Source organism: Scyliorhinus torazame, chromosome X (genome assembly GCF_047496885.1).
Source record: "Scyliorhinus torazame isolate Kashiwa2021f chromosome X, sScyTor2.1, whole genome shotgun sequence".
Lineage (NCBI taxonomy): Eukaryota > Metazoa > Chordata > Chondrichthyes > Carcharhiniformes > Scyliorhinidae > Scyliorhinus > Scyliorhinus torazame.
Genome location: NC_092738.1, coordinates 39,648,623 through 39,670,409, shown reverse-complemented (window position 1 = coordinate 39,670,409; position 21,787 = coordinate 39,648,623). Strand labels below are relative to the sequence as shown.

The window sequence follows — 21,787 nt, the reverse complement described above, 5'->3', positions numbered from 1 at the left end:
GGAACGCGCTGCCTCGGAGAGTGTGATTGGTGATGAATTGGAACGTGCTGCCTCGGAGAGTGCGATTGGTGATGAATTGGAACGCGCTGCCTCGGAGAGTGCGATTGGTGATGAATTGGAACGCGCTGCCTCGGAGAGTGCGATTGGTGATGAATTGGAACGTGCTGCCTCGGAGAGTGCGACTGGTGATGAATTGGAACGCGCTGCCTCGGAGAGTGAGATTGGTGATGAATTGGAACGCGCTGCCTCGGAGAGTGCGACTGGTGATGAATTGGAACGTGCTGCCTCGGAGAGTGCGATTGGTGATGAATTGGAACGCGCTGCCTCGGAGAGTGCGATTGGTGATGAATTGGAACGCGCTGCCTCGGAGAGTGCGATTGGTGATGAATTGGAACGTGCTGCCTCGGAGAGTGCGACTGGTGATGAATTGGAACGCGCTGCCTCGGAGAGTGCGATTGGTGATGAATTGGAACGTGCTGCCTCGGAGAGTGCGACTGGTGATGAATTGGAACGCGCTGCCTCGGAGAGTGCGATTGGTGATGAATTGGAACGTGCTGCCTCGGAGAGTGCGATTGGTGATGAATTGGAACGTGCTGCCTCGGAGAGTGCGATTGGTGATGAATTGGAACGCGCTGCCTCGGAGAGTGCGACTGGTGATGAATTGGAACGCGCTGCCTCGGAGAGTGCGACTGGTGATGAATTGGAACGTGCTGCCTCGGAGAGTGCGATTGGTGATGCGATTGGTGGAAGTGGACGCGACAAGCCGGTTCTATTGGAAATGGGATGAAGCATTTGAGGTAAAGACTGTCGAGCTGAAACTCTGGGTGGGATCCCCCCCCCAACCCAACCCCCCCCCCCCAACCCCACCCCCACCTCGCGGTGGAGCCGACCCGCCATTGGATCTTCCAGACCCACCACTGTCAACTCGTTCACCTGTTGTTCACACCGCCCACCGCCAGAGATTTCCATGGGGTGGGGGGGGGGGGGGGGGTCGTCATAAGCTGGGACCAGAAAATCCCGTCGGCTGGAACGGACGGAAAATTTCGGCCCCAGTTCCTCTGACCACAGATGCTGCCAGAGCCGCAATGTTTTCCCACCCTTCCCTGTTTTTCATATCAGATTCCCAGTGTCCGCGATATCTTGCATTCATGCCGGATGTGGGGCGGGGGATTAGTTCAAATGAAGGGAATGATCAGGTTTGTGGGCAGTGTAAAGATATCATGGTTGTGTTGTAATTCACCGACTGGCCACTAGGAGTCTCATTAGTATATAAGTGAATGTTGGAGTCATCTGACCTCAGACTGACTTAGGGAGCTGAGAGAGAGGTTGCTTGTGCATGTTCATACTGTTATTCATCTGTTGTTTTGTATATATTTGACCCACACTTAATGTTAATAAATTGTTTATAGCTTTAGCTACAAGTGTTCTTGTAGTATAAATCAGGCCATCCGACAAGAACTTTACAGTCTATATCAATGATTTTTTTTTCTAATTTAATGCAAAAGATAGTGCTGGAAATGATTTTCACTTTTGAATTCCTCAAAGAGTTTGCACAAGTTTGGCAGAATTGGGTACGTTTCACCAGAGGACTGGCAATAATCTTAATGAGAACATATTCACAAACCTGAAACATCTGAATATTCCTCAGCATTGAATAACTGGATATTTTCGACAGGCATTGTCACAAAGGCTCTGACAGCAGGGGAGTGGATGATTATTCCAGCACTGGTTTGCCTCAGGAGGCTTTCCAAGTACCTAGAGAAGGAGAGTCAGTTAGAGGTGAACCTCATGTGCAATGTTGTCAGAAGGTTGGCGGTATCTAGGCCGGGGAACCACAGAGCACAAAGACCTGTGTGGAGTCATCAGGTCTCCCTGGCTCGAGACTTGACAGACTGGGGTTGGTGCTCAACCCTTGAGGCAAACCGTCATTGACAGCTCAATCAGGTTCCTCTAACCGGGGTCAAAGGGCACCTACCACATGGCCAACCTTGGATCCAATTACTGGGCGACTTACATGTTGTGACCTGACCACCAGGAACTAACTTCATTTTAAGTTTGTAGAGGAAGATGGCCACCCAAACTACTGCAAGATCATCTGGAGTCGGAATAAAGCAGGTTGCACAAATTCATCGTCGTTTTTTAAAAAAGGCTCGTTCTTAATTTAAGCACAACTGCCTTTGGGTTCATTGCCTTGGCAACAGCTGCGACGAAAAGGGGTGAGGTTCTCTGGCCTCCCTGTGGGGTGTTTCTCCTTAGCGGGAGACAGCCAATGGCAGGATCTTCTGGCCCTGCCACTCTCAATGAGATTTCTCATTGAATCCACCCCATGCCGCCTGGAAACCCGCGGTGGGGGGGTGCCATCGGCGGGACTGGAAGACGGCAGCGGTGTGAACAGCCGGAAGATTTTGCCCAATATATAACAGTGGTACAGTCACAGATGCCTGAACAGATTATACCAGCTCCTTGCCCTCGCCACTTTCATTGAACGTGGCTTTGAAAATAACCTAAAAACAGGCACCGTCTCTCTCAATCTCACTGCAACATTAGCCACGGTCTGGCACACCTTGTCAAAACCTCAAGAGCCCTCACTCTGTGGGTTACTGACAACATCAAACTATTACTCCGAGATAGACGGTTCAGGGTGTACATGGGTGACGAGGCAAGTGCCTGGAGGAAACTCTTTTCAATCTCTATGTCAACGTCTGCCTCCAACCATGTCTCGGAGTTTCATCTATGCTGACAAGATCTGCTGTGCCTCAGGCTCGGACATTTTCCAAACTGGAGGCAACATTAAAGAATGATTTTGCAAACCACTGCATGACATGGCCACTGAGCCCAGCAGCAAAAAAACAGGCCATTGCACCTCTACACCGGCAGCGCCAAGGGGGGACTCAAGACCTGCTTAAATGGCAAGAAACTGAATGGTGTGACCTTTGACCGAACATTGACATCTAAAAACAATCTGAGCAAGACAGCAGCAAAGATCAAAACACAAAACAACCTCCTCAGCAAACCTGCAGGTGCCTCACGATGCTTCAAACGTAAGGACCTGAACTCTTGCCACCGTCTACTCGACTGCAGAGCACTGTGAACCAGTGTGGTACAACTCATCCCATACCAATCTTGTAGATGCCCAGCTCAACACAACAATGGGTATCATCTTGGGTACCGTCTGATCAACCCAACTCCCCTGGCTCCCAGTCCTGAGGCACATCCTTGCCCCCTCACATAAGGAGAGAGATTGCATCAAGAACGCCCCTGGACAAGGGCTTACACCAACCCAAGCCTGTCGCTACACAAGGATCTTCCCAATGCCCCTGCTGTTCACCTCCCATTATGCCACCCTGTACGGCCACCATTAAAAACCGCGTCCTCATCACAGACCCCACAGCCTGCTCACCCGCTTCAAGCTGCCACACCAACATTGAGCCGTTTCCGCACTCGCCAAGGCTTTTGTGTAGCAAATTGGCACAAGTGGGGCCTTACAGGTATCCAGAATGCAGCTGTAATGCCCCCCTGATTAATGACTCATATCACTGAAAACTGCACCCCTGACAAAATTCAGCAGAGGGCTCAGAGAGCTCCATTTTACCACTGAGGGAGCTAATGACTGGCTTGGTGATTACTGCACATGATAAAATAAAATGATATGGCAGTCAATATGGATGGACAATGGGTGACAGTAGATCCGCACATCACTGAATGACGGAGGAACAGATCGATGGACAAGGACCGTCAGGATCTGAATGTGCAGAATATTTGGAGGATGCTGTTAGTGAAGGACTGCCCAATCCGGAGAATTGAACTTCGACACACACTGAATCTAAATGTACTTGGACCACCAAACCCACTTGCTTCCCTCCCATTACTGAGCAGAGAACACAAGGTGATATGGTGGACATGGCTGGAGAACTTCCTTGAACATCAGGGATACAGGCACAAAGCGAGTGTCTGATTTAAGGTCAGATTGCATGGAATGTTTTATTTCAGATAACCGGACAGTGAAGGATAGACCTGCAGTCTCATTTTTACACACACGCCGGCTTCTATTTAAGAGAATCAAAGATGTGTTTGGCAACACTGGCGTAAGATGGAAATGAATCTGTGTAACAAACTGAGTGATGTCAAAGTTGACTGAAAATTACCATATCCCTCTCCGCCCCCCCCCCCGTACCCCACCTCTCCCCTGTGCCCCCCCCGTACCCCACCCCTCCCCTGTACCCCCCCATATCCCACCCCCTCCCCCCTCCGTATCCCACTCCCTCCCCTGTACCTCCCCCCCCCCCCGTACCCCATCCCTTCCCCCATATCCCCCCCCCCGTATCCCACCCCTCCCCCGTACGCATCCCTTCCCCCGTACCCCACCTCTCCCCGTATCCCACCCCCTCTCCGTATCCCCCCCGTACCCCACCCCTCCCCTGTACCCCCCCTGTATCCCACCCCCTCCCCCCCGTACCCCATCCCTTCCCCCGTACCCCACCTCTCCCCGTATCCCACCCCCTCTCTGTATCCCCCCCGTACCCCACCCCTCCCCTGTACCCCCCCTGTATCCCACCCCCTCCCCCCCGTACCCCATCCCTTCCCCCGTACCCCACCTCTCCCCGTATCCCACCCCCTCTCCGTATCCCCCCGTACCCCACCCCTCCCCTGTACCCCCCCTGTATCCCACCCCCTCCCCCCCGTACCCCATCCCTTCCCCCATATCCCACCCCTCCCCGTATCCCCCCCTCCGTATCCCACACCCTCCCCTGTACCTCCCCCTCTCCCCCGTATCCCATCCCTCCCCGGTACCTCCCCCCCTCCCCGTACCCCATCCCTCCCCTGTACCCCATCCCTTCCCCCATATCCCACCCCTCCCCATATCCCCCCCCCGTATCCCACCCCTCCCCCGTACCCCATCCCTTCCCCCGTACCCCACCTCGCCCCGTATCCCACCCCCTCTCCGTATCCCCCCCGTACCCCACCCCTCCCCTGTACCCCCCCTGTATCCCACCCCCTCCCCCTCTCCGTATCCCACCCCTCCCCCTCCCCCTATCCCACCCCTCCCCCCTCCGTATCCCACACCCTCCCCTGTACCTCCCCCCGTACCCCATCCCTTCCCCCGTATCCCACCCCTCCCCGTATCCCCCCCGTACCCCACCCCCTCCCCGTACCCCACCCCCTCTCCGTATCCCACCCCCTCCCCCTCTCCGTATTCCACCCCCTCCCCCTTCCCTGTATCCCACCCCCTCCCCTTCCCCGTATCCCACCCCCTCCCCGTATCCCACCCCCTCCCCCTCTCCGTATCCCACCCCCTCCCCCTTCCCTGTATCCCACCCCCTCCCCTTCCCCGTATCCCACCCCCTCCCCGTATCCCATCCCCTCCCCCTCCCTCGTATCCCACCCCTCCCTGTATCTCACCCCCTCTCCGTATTCCACCCCCTCCCCCGTATCCCCCCTCCCCGTATCCCCCCCTCCCCCGTACCCCCCCCTCCCCCGTATCCCCCCCTCCCCGTATCCCCCCCTCCCCGTATCCCATCCCCTCTCTGTATCCCACCCCCTCCCTCTCTCCGTATCCCACCCCCTCCCCCTCTCTGTATCCCACCCCCTCCCCCTCACCGTATCCCACCCCCTCCCCCTTCCCCGTATCCCACCCCCTCCCCCTCACCGTATCCCACCCCCTCCCCCTTCCCCGTATCCCACCCCCTCCCCCTTCCCCGTATCCCACCCCCTCCCCCTCACCGTATCCCACCCCCTTCCCCGTATCCCACCCCCTCCCCCTTCCCCGTATCCCACCCCCTCCCCCTTCCCCGTATCCCACCCCCTCCCTCCCTGTATCGCACCCCCTCCCTCCCCGTATCGCACCCCCTCCCCCTCTCCGTATCCCACCCCCTCCCTCGTATCCCACCCCCTCTCCATATTCCACCCACTCCCCCGTATCCCACCCCCTCTCCCCCCGTCCCACCTCCTCTATCATCATGTCCCACCCACTCTCTGCATCCCACCCCCCATCCCACCTCCTTTCCTTACCTTACCCCCTTCCCGTATCCCACCCACTCCCCGTACCCACCCCTCCCCAGAGCCCACTCCCCTCCACGTATCCCACCTCCTCGCCCCATCTTACCCCTTTCCCATATCACATCCCCTTCCCCTGCATCCAACCCCTTCCCCATATCCTACCCCTCTCCCCCATGACACCCCCTCCCCCATATCCCTCTCCATATCCCACCCCTCCCAGTACCCTCTCCTGGCCCCTCCCACTAACCCACCTCCCTACCTGGTATCCCATCCCTCCCCATCCCCACTGGTCCTACCACACTCCATCATATTGCTCAAAGCTTTGGCAAATGTCTTGTGCTCCAGGACTGAGGGGAGGCAGTGGCTGTTGTCACTGGCCCAGTAAACCAGAGAGCCAGGGGAATGCTCTGGGGCCCCAGGTTCAGATCTCCCCACTGCAGATGGTGACGTTTGAATTCAATACAAATTTGAAATTATATTGTCAATTGTCATAAACACCCCATCTGGGTCACTAATGCCCCTTTAGGAAGGAAATCTGCCGTCCTTACCCGGTCTGGCCTACATGTGACTCCAGACCCACAGCAATGTGGTTGACTCTTAACCCCTCTCAGGGATGGGCAGCCTTGCCAGAAATTGCAACTGAACACCAATAACCTGCCACACCAGGTTTTTCAGAACCAACTGGAAAGATCCAACCCAATTTCTGGCACTTTTTAATTCCTACTCACTGTGAGCTTATTACCTACCAATTGGTGTAAGCAGTGGTCAGGGTAACTTCTCCATTGGCATCCATAGCTTGAGATTGTTGCAACAGCACATCCTTGCAAATCCTGGTGACATCGATGTTAACGTAATGGCTGATGGAATGTATAAATCCTATGAATGCCTTGACACCGGACAGGACCTCAGAGGGTTTGGCAATCTCCTGCGTTGCTTGGTTGTAACCAGTCAGCCGCATAATAGCTCTGACCAACAGAATAAACATAGAAACTTAGAAAATTGGAGCAGGAGGAGGCCATTCGGCCCTTCGAGCCAGCTCAGCCATTCATCACAATCATGGCTGATCATCCAACTCAATAGCCTAATACCGCTTTCCCCCATATCCTTTGATCCCCTTCACCCTAAGTGCTATATCTAACTGCTTCTTGAAAACATATAATGATAATAATAATCTTTATTAGTGTCACAGGCAGGTTTACATTAACACTGCAATGAAGTTACTGTGAGAATCCCCTCGTCGCCACATTCCGGCGCCTGTTCGGGTCACAGAGGGAGAATTCAGAATGTCCAATCCACCTAACAAGCACGTCTTTCGGGACTGTGGGAGGAAACCAGAGCACCCGGAGGAAACCCACGCAGACACGGGGAGAACGTGCAGACTCCACACAGACAGTGACCCAAGGCTGGAATTAAACCTGGGTTCCTGGCGCTGTGAGGTAGCAGTGCTAACCACTGATAACCTTTTCCCTCCATCTTAAACCCCTCCCCTTTGTTTTTTTTTAATATCCCATACATGTATTGCTTCAATGCAAAACACCCCCAGCCCCCTCTCACACCAGGCCCTGTCTTTCATTCTTAAAGTTGCTACTTTTTATTGCAGCTTCTGCAGCTCAAACACATTCTCCCTCTCTTCAGTTCTGATGAAGAGCCAAAGGACTCAAAACGTTAATTCGGTTTCTGATAGATGCTGGTTTATTCAGTGTCCTTTGTTCCCGGCATAATTTCCTTGTTTTTGTTACTCTGTGCTGCTTATGGAGTTCCAAAATGTCCTCATTGTTTTTGTTTTGAAACCAGCCTTCTCAACTCGTGTGCTAACTACATATAGTCAATGCAGAACCCAATCAAAGCCCTTCATCATTTTAGTGCACTCCATCAGGCCTCTCCTTACTTTTCAATTGACCGTGGAAAAGGGCTTCAGCCTCATTCTCATTGCCTCAGAGCCTGAACAGTTTAGGTCACACTAAAGGGGTGCTGTCTTGGATGGCACAGCACAGAGCAGCAGCTTGTATTGTCATGGGTACAGTACCTGGTGAGACGGGCTTCCAGCTGATTTGTCAGGTATTCACTCGGTAATATTATGTGGTCAAATATGACGAGCTCCCGCACGTGGTTGATGGTCATGCAATATTCAGTGAGCGTTAAGTGATATTTGTCCATGCTGAAATATAAAGGTAGACTTATTGCTGCTTTTCCTGATTACTCACAGCATTTCAGAGTAATTGAATGAAATAGGGTTTCTCGTTTTACACAGAACATAGAACATTACAGTGCAGTACAGGCCCTTCGGCCCTCCATGTTGCGCTGACCTGTGAAACCACTCTAAAGCCCATCTACACTATTCCCTTATCGTCCATATGTTTATCCAATGACCATTTAAATGTCCTTAGTGTTGGCGAGTCCACTACTATTGCAGGCAGGGCATTCCACACCCTTACTACTCTCTGAGTAAAGAACCTACCTCTGACATCTGTCCTATATCTATCTCCCCTCAATTTAAAGCTATGTCCCCTCGTGCTAGACATCACCATCCGAGGGCAAAGGCTCTCACTGTCCACCCTATCCAATCCTCTGATCATCTTGTATGCCTCAATTAACTCACCTCTTAACCTTCTTCTAACGAAAACAGCCTCAAGTCCCTCAGCCTTCCCTCATAAGATTTTCCCTCCATACCAGGCAACATTCTGGTAAATCTCCTCTGCAGCCTTTCCAATGCTTCCACATCCTTCCTATAATGCGGCGACCAGAATTGCACGCAATACTCCAAATGCGGCCGCACCAGAGTTTTGTACAGCTGCAACATGACCTCATGGCTCCGAAACTCAATCCCTCTACCAATAAAAGATAACACACCGTACGCCTTCTTAACAACCCTCTCAACCTGGGTGGCAACTTTCAGGGATCTCTGTACATGGACACCGAGATCTCTCTGCTCATCCACACTGCCAAGAATCTTACCATTAGCCCAGTACTCCGTCTTCCTGTTATTCCTTCCAAAATGAATCACCTCACACTTTTCTGCATTAAACTCCATTTGCCACCTCTCAGCCCAGCTCTGCAGCTTATCTATGTCCCTCTGTAACTTGTAACATCCTTCCACACTGTCCACAACTCCACCGACTTTAGTGTCATCTGCAAATTTACTCACCCATCCTTCTACGCCCTCCTCCAGGTCATTTATAAAAATGACAAACAGCAGTGGCCCCAAAACAGATCCTTGTGGTACACCACTAGTAACTGGACTCCAGTCTAAACATTTCCCATCAACCACCACCCTTTGTCTTCCTCCAGCTAGTTTTGTGCGGGATTTACAGCGCTTCCTTCAGGAGACTCTGACATGCCCCTTGCCTAGGCCTCGCGAACGTAGGTACAGGTTGGCACATTGAAGGTTCAGGGTTGGTTAACCCACATGGCACACAGAGCACTGGTTATCATCCTCCATTTTACCTCATGCCAGAGCCATAGGGGCGGGAGTGCAGAATGCCAGCTTTCTCAGGCATTCCCAGAGGCACCCTGGAGTGCCTCATGGGCAGAGTTTTTCCACCGACGGGATCTTCCAGACCTGTCGAACAATTCCGCTCAGCCTTCAGGAATCACCACGTCTCAACAAAGGCCGACTGGGGACGGTGGAGCAACAGTAGCGAAACAATCCGAGACGGGCAGTCTGGGATAAAAGACATCTGGCACTGATACAAAAACAGGCCTACAAATGCTGGAAAAGTGAAATAAAAGCAGAAAATCTTGGGAATATTCCACAGTCCTGGTGTACCAATGCCCATGAGATTTTGAGATAGAATGTGTTCAAGATAGTTTCTTAGAGCAGCATGTTCTGGAACCAACCAGAGAGCAGGTCATATTATACTTGCTATTGTGTAATGTGACAGGATTAATTGATGATCTTAGGGTAAAGACACCCTTAGGTAGCAGTGACCACAACATGATTGAATTTTCCATCCAGTTTTGAAAGGGAGAAGAGTGGTTCTAAGACTAGTATTTTAAACTTAAATAAGGGCAATTGGCAGATAATGAAAGCTGAGCTTGCTGTAGTGAACCGGGATACTCGGCTAGGGGATACACCAATAGAAAGGCAGTGGCAGAGATTTAAGGGAGTATTTCAGAATACTCAGGATAAGAATATTCGTACGATAAAGAAAAATTCGAAGTATTCTGAAAATTCTAACCGCATCATGGTTAAATAAAGAAATTCACCAAACTGAATGAAAAACATTTAACAGTGCACAGATGATTGGTCAGAATGGCAGATAATGACTCAAAGGTTTTAAAATTAATTTAGAGTACCCAATTCATTTTTTCCAATTAAGGGGCAATTTAGCGCGGCCAATCCACCTACCCTGCACATCTTTGGGTTGTGGGGGTGAAACCCACGCAGACACGGGGAGAACGTGCAAACTCCACACGGACAGTGACCCAGCGGGGAATCGAACCTGGGACCCTGGCGCTGTGAAGCAACAGTGCTAACCACTGTGCCACCATGCCACCATTGGTTCAACAATGGTTTAATGATCATCTATTTTAGACTTTTAATTCCAGATTTTTAAATATTGAATTCAAATGTCACCATCTGCCATGGTAGGAATCGGACCCGGGTCCCAAGCGCATGACTTTGAATCTCTCGATTACTAGTCCAGCGATAATGCCATTACACCACTGCCTCCTGATGGACTTCAACCCAGGGTCTTAAAAGATGTGGGTAATGAGCTAGAGGGCATTAGTCAGAGAGAGTCACAGTCACAGAGGGGTCACAGTGAGAGAGAGAGACAGAGAGAGGGACACAGTCAGAGACAGAGAGAGGGACGCAGTCAGAGAGAGAGAGAGAGGGACGAAGTCAGAGAAAGAGAGAGAGGGACGCAGTCAGAGAGAGAGAGAGAGGGACGCAGTCAGAGAGAGAGAGAGAGGGACGCAGTCAGAGAGAGAGAGAGGGGGACGCAGTCAGAGAGAGAGAGAGAGGGACGCAGTCAGAGAGAGAGAGAGGGGGACGCAGTCAGAGAGAGAGAGGGGGACGCAGTCAGAGAGAGAGAGAGGGGGACGCAGTCAGAGAGAGAGAGGGGGACGCAGTCAGAGAGAGAGAGGGGGACGCAGTCAGAGAGAGAGAGGGGGACGCAGTCAGAGAGAGAGAGAGGGGGACGCAGTCAGAGAGAGAGAGGGGGACGCAGTCAGAAAGGGGGAGGCAGTCCGAGAGGGGGAGGCAGTCCGAGAGGGGGAGGCAGTCCGAGAGGGGGAGGCAGTCCGAGAGGGGGAGGCACTCCGAGAGGGGGAGGCACTCCGAGAGGGGGAGGCACTCCGAGAGGGGGAGGCACTCCGAGAGGGGGAGGCACTCCGAGAGGGGGAGGCACTCCGAGAGGAGGAGGCACTCCGAGAGGGTGGCACTCCGAGAGGGGGAGGCACTCCGAGAGGGTGGCAGTCAGAGAGGGTGGCAGTCAGAGGGTGGCAGTCAGAGGGTGGCAGTCAGAGGGTGGCAGTCAGAGGGTGGCAGTGCACTTCGACTGCTGGTACCTTTGGGCAGGTACCCAAACCTGTACCCTGCATTGCCAGTTGCTGCCAGGGGGCTATGTCCTTCACATATACTTGGTGGCAGTACACAAGGTGTCAGCTGCCCCTGCCAGGTGCCAACTGAACTTCTTGCCATTTCTCCCAGCAGTGTGTGGCACATCCTCGCAATCATCAAATATTGCCATCTAAACACTGTGGCTCCCAGAGCAGGTCAGAGGCTGGGAATCCTGCAGAGAGTAACTCACCTCCTGAATAAATACATTTCAAAAGTAATTGTGTACTTGAGTCTTTCCCGTCACAAATGGCGTGATGAGCCTGTACCACCCAGGGGCACTGCATTCTGATGTCTCGCATTCCCTCAACTGTTGGGTGTTGTAACGTTGAAGTGGACAGTGCAACTCAGCTTCAGCGGGAAAGGGTTTTGGGGGCTTGGACTGGTGCCGATCTGAAGCAGCTGTGCCACCAGCCTGGGTATCAGGAATGTTTCGCCCATCCTGGCACCAGACATGGAACCAATGTTGATGCCAGGCGGAATGGGTGGCTGCTCACTCAGAGCAGCGGGCAGCAACCCAGCTCCTCGCTCAGTGACATGAACGGTGCGTTCTGATTGGGGTATTTGAAGAGGACCCACACCCGCCGCCTCCTTCACCTACTTGGTGTCGATGATGCGATCCTTCCGCTGGCTCTCCGCACCCGGTTTCTCTCGGCTCGGTTCAGCTTTTTTGCTGACGGGCTTCTTGCGTTTCTTGTTGACAGCTTTACTGATGGTCTGCGCGGCGTACTTGGGAAGGAGCTAGCGGGAAAGACACCCAGGATGTGTGTGTCAGGGCAGCATGGTACAATCTTCATCACTGAACAACATTGATTTCCCCCCCTCCTCCCTCACTATCCCAAACGCAGCTTCACTCACCTTCTCACTCAACTTACGTTGCTCGTAGCAAAGTTCAATCATACAGACACTGGCGTGTTTGGTGATTTCTTCTAGAAAATTGTTGCACAAACCAATGCTTCGTTTCTGGAGGACTGGGTGCTGCACAGAAAGGACACAACACTCTCATCAGACCCTGCACTCGAGTAACGCCAGGCAGCTCCCCATTTCAGCTGACTGTGACCCTCTCTCTCTCTCAGTGTCCCTCTCTCTCTCTCACTGTGACCCTCTCTCTCTCTCACTGTGACCCTCTCTCTCTCTGACTGTGTCCCTCTCTCTCTCTCTGACTGTGTCCCTCTCTCTCTCTCACTGTGTCCCTCTCTCTCTCTGACTGTGACCCTCTCTCTCTCTCACTGTGACCCTCTCTCTCTCTGACTGTGTCCCTCTCTCTCTCTCTCAGTGTCCCTCTCTCTCTCTCACTGTGACCCTCTCTCTCTCTCACTGTGACCCTCTCTCTCTCTGACTGTGTCCCTCTCTCTCTCTCTCACTGTGTCCCTCTCTCTCTCTCACTGTGTCCCTCTCTCTCTCTGACTGTGTCCCTCTCTCTCTCTCACTGTGTCCCTCTCTCTCTCTCACTGTGTCCCTCTCTCTCTCTCACTGTGACCCTCTCTCTCTCTGACTGTGACCCTCTCTCTCTCACTGTGACCCTCTCTCTCTCTGACTGTGTCCCTCTCTCTCTCTGACTGTGTCCCTCTCTCTCTCTCACTGTGTCCCTCTCTCTCTCTGACTGTGTCCCTCTCTCTCTCTGACTGTGTCCCTCTCTCTCTCTCACTGTGTCCCTCTCTCTCTCTCACTGTGTCCCTCTCTCTCTCTGACTGTGTCCCTCTCTCTCTCTCACTGTGACCCTCTCTCTCTCTGACTGTGTCCCCTCTCTCTCTCTGACTGTGTCCCTCTCTCTCTCTCACTGTGTCCCTCTCTCTCTCTCACTGTGACCCTCTCTCTCTCTCACTGTGACCCTCTCTCTCTCTGACTGTGTCCCTCTCTCTCTCTGACTGTGTCCCCTCTCTCTCTCTCACTGTGACCCTCTCTCTCTCTCACTGTGACCCTCTCTCTCTCTCACTGTGTCCCTCTCTCTCTCTCACTGTGACCCTCTCTCTCTCTCACTGTGACCCTCTCTCTCTCTGACTGTGTCCCTCTCTCTCTCTGATTGTGTCCCTCTCTCTCTCTCACTGTGTCCCCTCTCTCTCTCTCACTGTGACCCTCTCTCTCTCTCACTGTGACCCTCTCTCTCTCTCACTGTGACCCTCTCTCTCTCTGACTGTGTCCCTCTCTCTCTCTGACTGTGTCCCTCTCTCTCTCTCACTGTGTCCCTCTCTCTCTCTCACTGTGACCCTCTCTCGCTCTGACTGTGACCCTCTCTCTCTCTCACTGTGACCCTCTCTCTCTCTGACTGTGACCCTCTCTCTCTCTGACTGTGTCCCTCTCTCTCTCTCTCAGTGTCCCTCTCTCTCTCTCACTGTGACCCTCTCTCTCTCTCACTGTGACCCTCTCTCTCTCTGACTGTGTCCCTCTCTCTCTCTCTCAGTGTCCCTCTCTCTCTCTCACTGTGACCCTCTCTCTCTCTCACTGTGACCCTCTCTCTCTCTGACTGTGTCCCTCTCTCTCTCTCTGACTGTGTCCCTCTCTCTCTCTCACTGTGTCCCTCTCTCTCTCTGACTGTGTCCCTCTCTCTCTCTCACTGTGTCCCTCTCTCTCTCTCACTGTGTCCCTCTCTCTCTCTCACTGTGACCCTCTCTCTCTCTGACTGTGACCCTCTCTCTCTCACTGTGACCCTCTCTCTCTCTGACTGTGTCCCTCTCTCTCTCTGACTGTGTCCCTCTCTCTCTCTCACTGTGTCCCTCTCTCTCTCTGACTGTGTCCCTCTCTCTCTCTGACTGTGTCCCTCTCTCTCTCTCACTGTGTCCCTCTCTCTCTCTGACTGTGTCCCTCTCTCTCTCTGACTGTGTCCCTCTCTCTCTCTCACTGTGACCCTCTCTCTCTCTGACTGTGTCCCCTCTCTCTCTCTGACTGTGTCCCTCTCTCTCTCTCACTGTGTCCCTCTCTCTCTCTCACTGTGACCCTCTCTCTCTCTCACTGTGACCCTCTCTCTCTCTGACTGTGTCCCTCTCTCTCTCTGACTGTGTCCCTCTCTCTCTCTCACTGTGACCCTCTCTCTCTCTCACTGTGACCCTCTCTCTCTCTCACTGTGTCCCTCTCTCTCTCTCACTGTGACCCTCTCTCTCTCTCACTGTGACCCTCTCTCTCTCTGACTGTGTCCCTCTCTCTCTCTGACTGTGTCCCTCTCTCTCTCTCACTGTGTCCCTCTCTCTCTCTCTCACTGTGACCCTCTCTCTCTCTCACTGTGACCCTCTCTCTCTCTCACTGTGACCCTCTCTCTCTCTGACTGTGTCCCTCTCTCTCTCTGACTGTGTCCCTCTCTCTCTCTCACTGTGTCCCTCTCTCTGTCTCACTGTGACCCTCTCTCGCTCTGACTGTGACCCTCTCTCTCTCTCACTGTGACCCTCTCTCTCTCTGACTGTGACCCTCTCTCTCTCTGACTGTGTCCCCCTCTCTCTCTCTGACTGTGTCCCTCTCTCTCTCTCACTGTGACCCTCTCTCTCTCTGACTGTGTCCCTCTCTCTCTCTGACTGTGTCCCTCTCTCTCTCTCACTGTGTCCCTCTCTCTCTCTCACTGTGACCCTCTCTCTCTCTCACTGTGACCCTCTCTCTCTCTCACTGTGACCCTCTCTCTCTCTCACTGTGACCCTCTCTCTCTCTGACTGTGTCCCTCTCTCTCTCTGACTGTGTCCCTCTCTCTCTCTCACTGTGTCCCTCTCTCTCTCTCACTGTGACCCTCTCTCGCTCTGACTGTGACCCTCTCTCTCTCTCACTGTGACCCTCTCTCTCTCACTGTGACCCTCTCTCTCTCTGACTGTGTCCCTCTCTCTCTCTCACTGTGACCCTCTCTCTCTCTCACTGTGACCCTCTCTCTCTCTCACTGTGACCCTCTCTCTCTCACTGTGACCCTCTCTCTCTCTGACTGTGTCCCTCTCTCTCTCTGACTGTGTCCCTCTCTCTCTCTCACTGTGTCCCTCTCTCTCTCTGACTGTGTCCCTCTCTCTCTCTGACTGTGTCCGTCTCTCTCTCTGACTGTGTCCCTCTCTCTCTCTCACTGTGTCCCTCTCTCTCTCTGACTGTGACCCTCTCTCTCTCTGACTGTGTCCCTCTCTCTCTCTCACTGTGTCCCTCTCTCTCTCTCACTGTGTCCCTCTCTCTCTCACTGTGTCCCTCTCTCTCTCTGACTGTGTCCCTCTCTCTCTGACTGTGTCCCTCTCTCGCTCTGACTGTGTCCCTCTCTCGCTCTGACTGTGACCCTCTCTCGCTCTGACTGTGACCCTCTCCCGCTCTGACTGTGACCCCTCTCTCTCTCTCACTGTGACCCTCTCTCTCTCACTGTGACCCTCTCTCTCTCTGACTGTGCCTCTCTCTCTGACTGTGCCTCTCTCTCTGACTGTGCCTCTCTCTCTGACTGTGCCTCTCTCTCTCTCTGACTGCCCCGCTCTCTCTCTGTGACTGTGTGCCTCTCTCTCTCTCACTGTGTCCCTCTCTCTCTGACTGTGACCCTCTCTCTCTCTGACTGTGTCCCTCTCTCTCTCTCACTGTGTCCCTCTCTCTCTCTCACTGTGTCCCTCTCTCTCTGACTGTGTCCCTCTCTCGCTCTGACTGTGTCCCTCTCTCGCTCTGACTGTGTCCCTCTCTCGCTCTGACTGTGACCCTCTCTTGCTCTGACTGTGACCCTCTCTCGCTCTGACTGTGACCCTCTCTCGCTCTGACTGTGACCCTCTCTCTCTCTGACTGTGCCTCTCTCTCTGACTGTGCCTCTCTCTCTGACTGTGCCTCTCTCTCTCTCTGACTGCCCCGCTCTCTCTCTGTGACTGTGTGCCTCTCTCTATCTGACTATGTCCCTCTCTCTCTCTGACTATGTCCCTTGTGGTGATATGCATCACTGTAAATACACAAGGGGTTAATGTGAACACACTACACCTAGCTAGACACCAGAGGGAGCACCAGAGACATCATGACACACAGACATTCAACCAATAGGTCAGTAAGATAGGGCACGACCAATGGGAAGTCACAAAACACACAGAGGTGACACTACCACAGGGGGCATTACACCAACCCATATATAAGGACACCGCCCACATGATCTTCCTCTTTCCAGTGGAGACGCTCAGTGAGTACAGACACAGGGTTGATTGAAACACATCACACCCACCACGTGGATTGTAGCGGACTGGTTCATCAGTCTGAGTAGCTATAGCAGGATTAACAGTAGCGTTGAATCCAAGTAGGAGAATTGTTAATGAGTTTAATAAACGTGTTAAAGCTATCTCCAAGTCTGAACCTTCCTTTGTCAGAGTGCACATCAAGGAAGCAGCTTCTGCTACAACAAGAGCAGAACAAAACATGGTACCAGTAAGTGACTGTTTAAATCCATATAGTTTCAACTCAGCAAACCGTGACTACCAGCAACAGCACCCAGGCAAGATGATCGAGATTCCGGTTCCACAGCGGCTCAGGTGCAATCTCAGTGCAAACTGGCGAGCATTCAGGCAAAGGTTTGAGATCTTCCTGGTAGCAGCCAACCTACAAGACTTGGCCGATGCTGAAAAGACAGAGCTCCTGCTCACCATCGCGGGTGCCAGAGCAGAAGAAATCTTCAAAACATTCAAGTTCTCCAAAGGGCAAGACCAGAGCGAATTCCAGACAATCCTGGACAAGTTTGAACGATACTGCGAGGAAAAGACAAAGAAACCAACAGGAAACGGTAAAAGAGGCGCCAATACTAACCACGAGACCGGGGTGGGCGAGCAGCGAATGACAATTTTGATTGGTGGCCATCTTGGAAAAGGTACCGCACATGCGCAGTTGAGAGAGTAAAGGAACAGCGATCTGCGCATGCGCAATTGCTTCCTACGCTCTACGTCACAAGCGTTGTGACGTCGAGGCCCCGGACCACGCCCACTTAAAGGGGAAATGTCCCAAAACAAGAAAAAAAAATTTTAAGCCTCAAAACAAGATTCTTTCACCTGGAATGACAGCACAATGCCTGAAATTCGACCAGTAACCTCCGCAGAACCCTGCAACAAGCAGTTAGCACCGCCCAAAGAGATGATACAGTCCTTGAAGACTGCGACTCAGATGATGATTTCACCATTGGAAATGGTGACCCCAGTACCAAATCCGAACCGCAACGAGATGTGTTCTCCAGTGAAGAATCCGACACAGGCGCGGATGTGTTCTTCGGATTTGAGGATCTTCAGTCCAGCATATATGACATCCTGACTCGTGAGTGCAGGATGATGCTGCGGCCTGAAACCAAGAGACAGAGAGCGGTACAAGCCCACAGAGAGCGGCCTGACACCAAGAGACCGAGAGCGGTACAAGCCCACAGAGAGCGGCCTGCTGCCACACCGAGAGTGGTCCACCCACCGCGAAGAGTCCCAGCCTCCACACAGAAAGCGATGAAAGACTCCACAGCGAGACAACTGCACGTCTCCACACAAAGTGACTCCAGTGTCACAAGCCTCCAGAGCGAGCTCGTGGACAGACTCCACGATAGAAGGAACGCAGGACTCCAGAGCGCAGTCCTTGCATGAACAAGACCATGAGGGTCTAGCAACCTCCTCTGAGCAACCAGCAGCAGACGATGCAGGTCTGCCACGCTCAGGTGAACAACAGAAAGACTCTGACAGTCTACCACGCTCAAGTGCACAGCAAGAAGATGCTGAGGCTCTACCCACTGTATGTGCGACAAGTGACGACGGCATCCCACTTCCCATACCAGGGGCGAAATTCTCCCCCAACGTTGCGATGTCCGCCGACTGGCGCCCAAAACGTCGCCAATCAGACGGGCATCGCGCCGGCCCAAAGGTGCGGAATGCTCAGCATCTTTGGGGGCCGAGACCCAACATTGAGGGGCTAGGTCGGCACCGGAGGAATTTCCGCCCCGCCAGCTGGCGGAAATGGCGTTTGTTGCCCCGCCAGCTGGCGCGGAAATGGCGTTTGGTGCCCCGCCAGCTGGCACGGAAATGCGGCGCATGCGCGGGAGCGTCAGCGGCCGCCGACAGTTTCCCGCGCATGCGCAGCGGGGAGAGTCTCTTCCGCCTCCGCCATGGTGGAGGCCGTGGCGGAGGCGGAAGGGAAAGAGTGCCCCCACGGCACAGACCCGCCCGCGGATCGGTGGGCCCCGATCGCGGGCCAGGCCACCGTGGGGGCACCCCCCGGGGTCAGATCGCCCCGCGACCCCCCCAGGACCCCGGAGCCCGCCCACGCCGCCTGGTCCCGCCGGTAAATACCAGGTTTAATTTACGCCGGCGGGACAGGCAATTTCTGGGCGGGACTTCGGCCCATCCGGGCCGGAGAATTGAGCGGGGGGTCCCGCCAACCGGCGCGGCCCGATTCCCGCCCCCGCCCAATCTCCGGTACCGGAGACTTCGGCGGGGGCGGGGGCGGGATTCACGGCGGCCAACGGCCATTCTCCGACCCGGCGGGGGGTCGGAGAATGACGCCCCAGATGTGCAACGTGACAGACCTCAGCACGAATGTACAGAGGCACTGGACAATCACATTGAAACTATTGGTGACTCCGGTGACACCACGTTAATTCAAACCTCACTCGCTCGAGCCTCTCCACAAGCATTCCTGACTGTTTTGACTCCAGACGGGGAGCATCGACAAACCGAAACTGACTCAGGTGAAACAGACCAGACTCCAGACAGGGAGCAACCACAAGCCAAAGCTGATTCAAGTAAGCCGGACATGACTCCAGACGGGGACCGCCGCAAACTCAGTGACGGCACGCTCAAGGAGACAGCAGATGCCACAAAGCACGCTGACACGAGTAACTGTGTGAAGGACTCGTATTATCCACAGAGTGTGGTCCTCGAGCGCAGCAAACACAACAACAAAACCAACCAACACAACAACATCAAAGACAATAACAAGAAGCGTACCAGAGGCAACAACGTCGACAACGAGCACGACAAAAACAACACCACTGGAACTACGACTGGTACGACATGGTACAACTCTGCCAATGCGGGACACTGTTACTGCTCAGCTCAGTACAATGACATGCCATGGCAGGATGATGCATTTTACCACCACGTTTGCTGTACTACCAACAGGCAACCTGGCTTTCAGGACAGATGCCATCAAGAATTACCACCACAAGCAACGCAAGAAAAAAAAGAGCCCAAATCCGACAACGAAGTGATGTGACCACTTCTTGGTTCCTTCAGCACAGGGACACTGACGGCGTTTACAATGCAATGCCACCATCAACATCACCAACTCACCAACCAAACAAGAAAGCCACTCGACCATATTAATTACTGAACTTTGGACTCATGCGTGTGATTTGGATTTATTGTGTAATCATCACTCATCATGACTTGTACATGTCATCACTTATCTACCTAGTTTGTTCAATTTTCTTTAACACTGTACAGAAAATATGTAACACGAATAAAGGGGGGATGTGGTGATATGCATCACTGTAAATACACAAGGGGTTAATGTGAACACACTACACCTAGCTCGACACCAGAGGGAGCACCAGAGACATCATAAGACACAGACATTCAACCAATAGGCCAGTAAGATAGGGCACGACTAATGGGCATTCACGACACACACAGAGGTGACACTACCACAGGAGGGCATTACACCAACCCATATAAAAGGACACATCACACATGATCTTCCGCCACCCTCTCTCTCTGACTGTGCCCCTCAGACACCATAGTATGCGTGCCAAAGTGACATCAGCAGGATGTATCGCTAACCAATGCGCGTTTACACACTCAATTCCTGGAGGATTTCATTCCCGAGCCTGGTGTGTGCCCGTGACGCACACTGCAATGCTGTGCAGCTGTGCTGACCCCAATAAAGTGAAGCACTGTTCCGTAACCCCAGCCAGTTACAACAAAACGTACGCATGATAATATTCCATAGCCACCGCTGACCCTTGCGCCATTGCACTGCCCAACTCTAAGGGATGTGGTGAGACAGTGGGCATCACTGAGAGAAATCAAATGGAAGTGTGCCCTCTGTCAGGCTGCAGGATCAGGCCGATGTGGCAATGATTAAACTCCCTGTTAGTCTCGCCCAATATGAGCTCCGCCATTAAAGGGGGGTGGGAACCCTAAATCATGGATAGCTAAACCTCTCTGTAAAGTCGGCCAGTTTGGGTACTGACAATGATTTTCGATGCTGCGTAAATAATAGTTCTTGTAAATAAAACTTTATTTCTCTCTACAATTCGGCGTGGACTCTTTCGAGGTTTACAGACGTTCCGTAACCGTCGCTAGCTTAAACTACAGAAATCCACTGCTCTCAGTTTGGAAGCCACCAATCGGCCAATCTTTCTGGGGGAAGAGTTCCAGATTTCCAGGGCCCTGCGTGTGAAGAAATGGGGCGGGATTCTCTGAAGCCGGAGCATTTTACGACGGCGTCAACAAGCCCCTAGGAACAGTGATCCTGCGTCTCACACGGGGCCAGCACGGCACTGGAGAGCCTCACAGGGGGCCAGCACGGCACTGGAGGCCTCACAGGGGGCCAGAACGGCACTGGAGGCCTCACAGGGGGCCAGAACGGCACTGGAGGCCTCACAGGGGGCCAGCACGGCACTGGAGAGCCTCACAGGGGGCCAGAACGGCACTGGAGAGCCTCACAGGGGGCCAGCACGGCACTGGAGGCCTCACAGGGGGCCAGCACGGCACTGGAGGCCTCACAGGGGGCCAGCACGGCACTGGAGAGCCTCACAGGGGGCCAGAACGGCACTGGAGGCCTCACAGGGGGCCAGAACGGCACTGGAGAGCCTCACAGGGGGCCAGAACGGCACTGGAGGCCTCACAGGGGGCCAGAACGGCACTGGAGGCCTCACAGGGGGCCAGAACGGCACTGGAGAGCTTCACAGGGGGCCAGAACGGCACTGGAGAGCCTCACAGGGGGCCAGAACGGCACTGGAGGCCTCACAGGGGGCCAGAACGGCACTGGAGGCCTCACAGGGGGCCAGCACGGCACTGGAGAGCCTCACAGGGGGCCAGCACGGCACTGGAGAGCCTCACAGGGGGCCAGAACGGCACTGGAGGCCTCACAGGGGGCCAGAACGGCACTGGAGGCCTCACAGGGGGCCAGCACGGCACTGGAGAGCCTCACAGGGGGCCAGAACGGCACTGGAGAGCCTCACAGGGGGCCAGAACGGCACTGGAAAGCCTCACAGGGGGCCAGAACGGCACTGGAGGCCTCACAGGGGGCCAGCACGGCACTGGAGAGCCTCACACGGGGCCAGCACGGCACTGGAGG

The 21,787-nt window shown here is 53.8% G+C and overlaps 1 protein-coding gene across 1 annotated transcript in view; it reads right to left on the bottom strand.

Annotated features, from left to right (window-relative positions):
• LOC140405349 (nck-associated protein 1-like) overlaps positions 1-21,787 on the bottom strand; it is a 167,822-nt gene that overhangs the window by 57,986 nt on the left and 88,049 nt on the right. The window contains exons 16-20 of the mRNA XM_072493647.1: positions 12,416-12,535; positions 12,159-12,298; positions 8,024-8,155; positions 6,744-6,962; positions 1,625-1,755 (exon numbers count right to left, since the gene is read on the bottom strand). Of these exons, the coding sequence (XP_072349748.1) occupies positions 1,625-1,755; positions 6,744-6,962; positions 8,024-8,155; positions 12,159-12,298; positions 12,416-12,535 (742 nt within the window). The remainder of the gene's footprint in view (positions 1-1,624; positions 1,756-6,743; positions 6,963-8,023; positions 8,156-12,158; positions 12,299-12,415; positions 12,536-21,787) is intronic.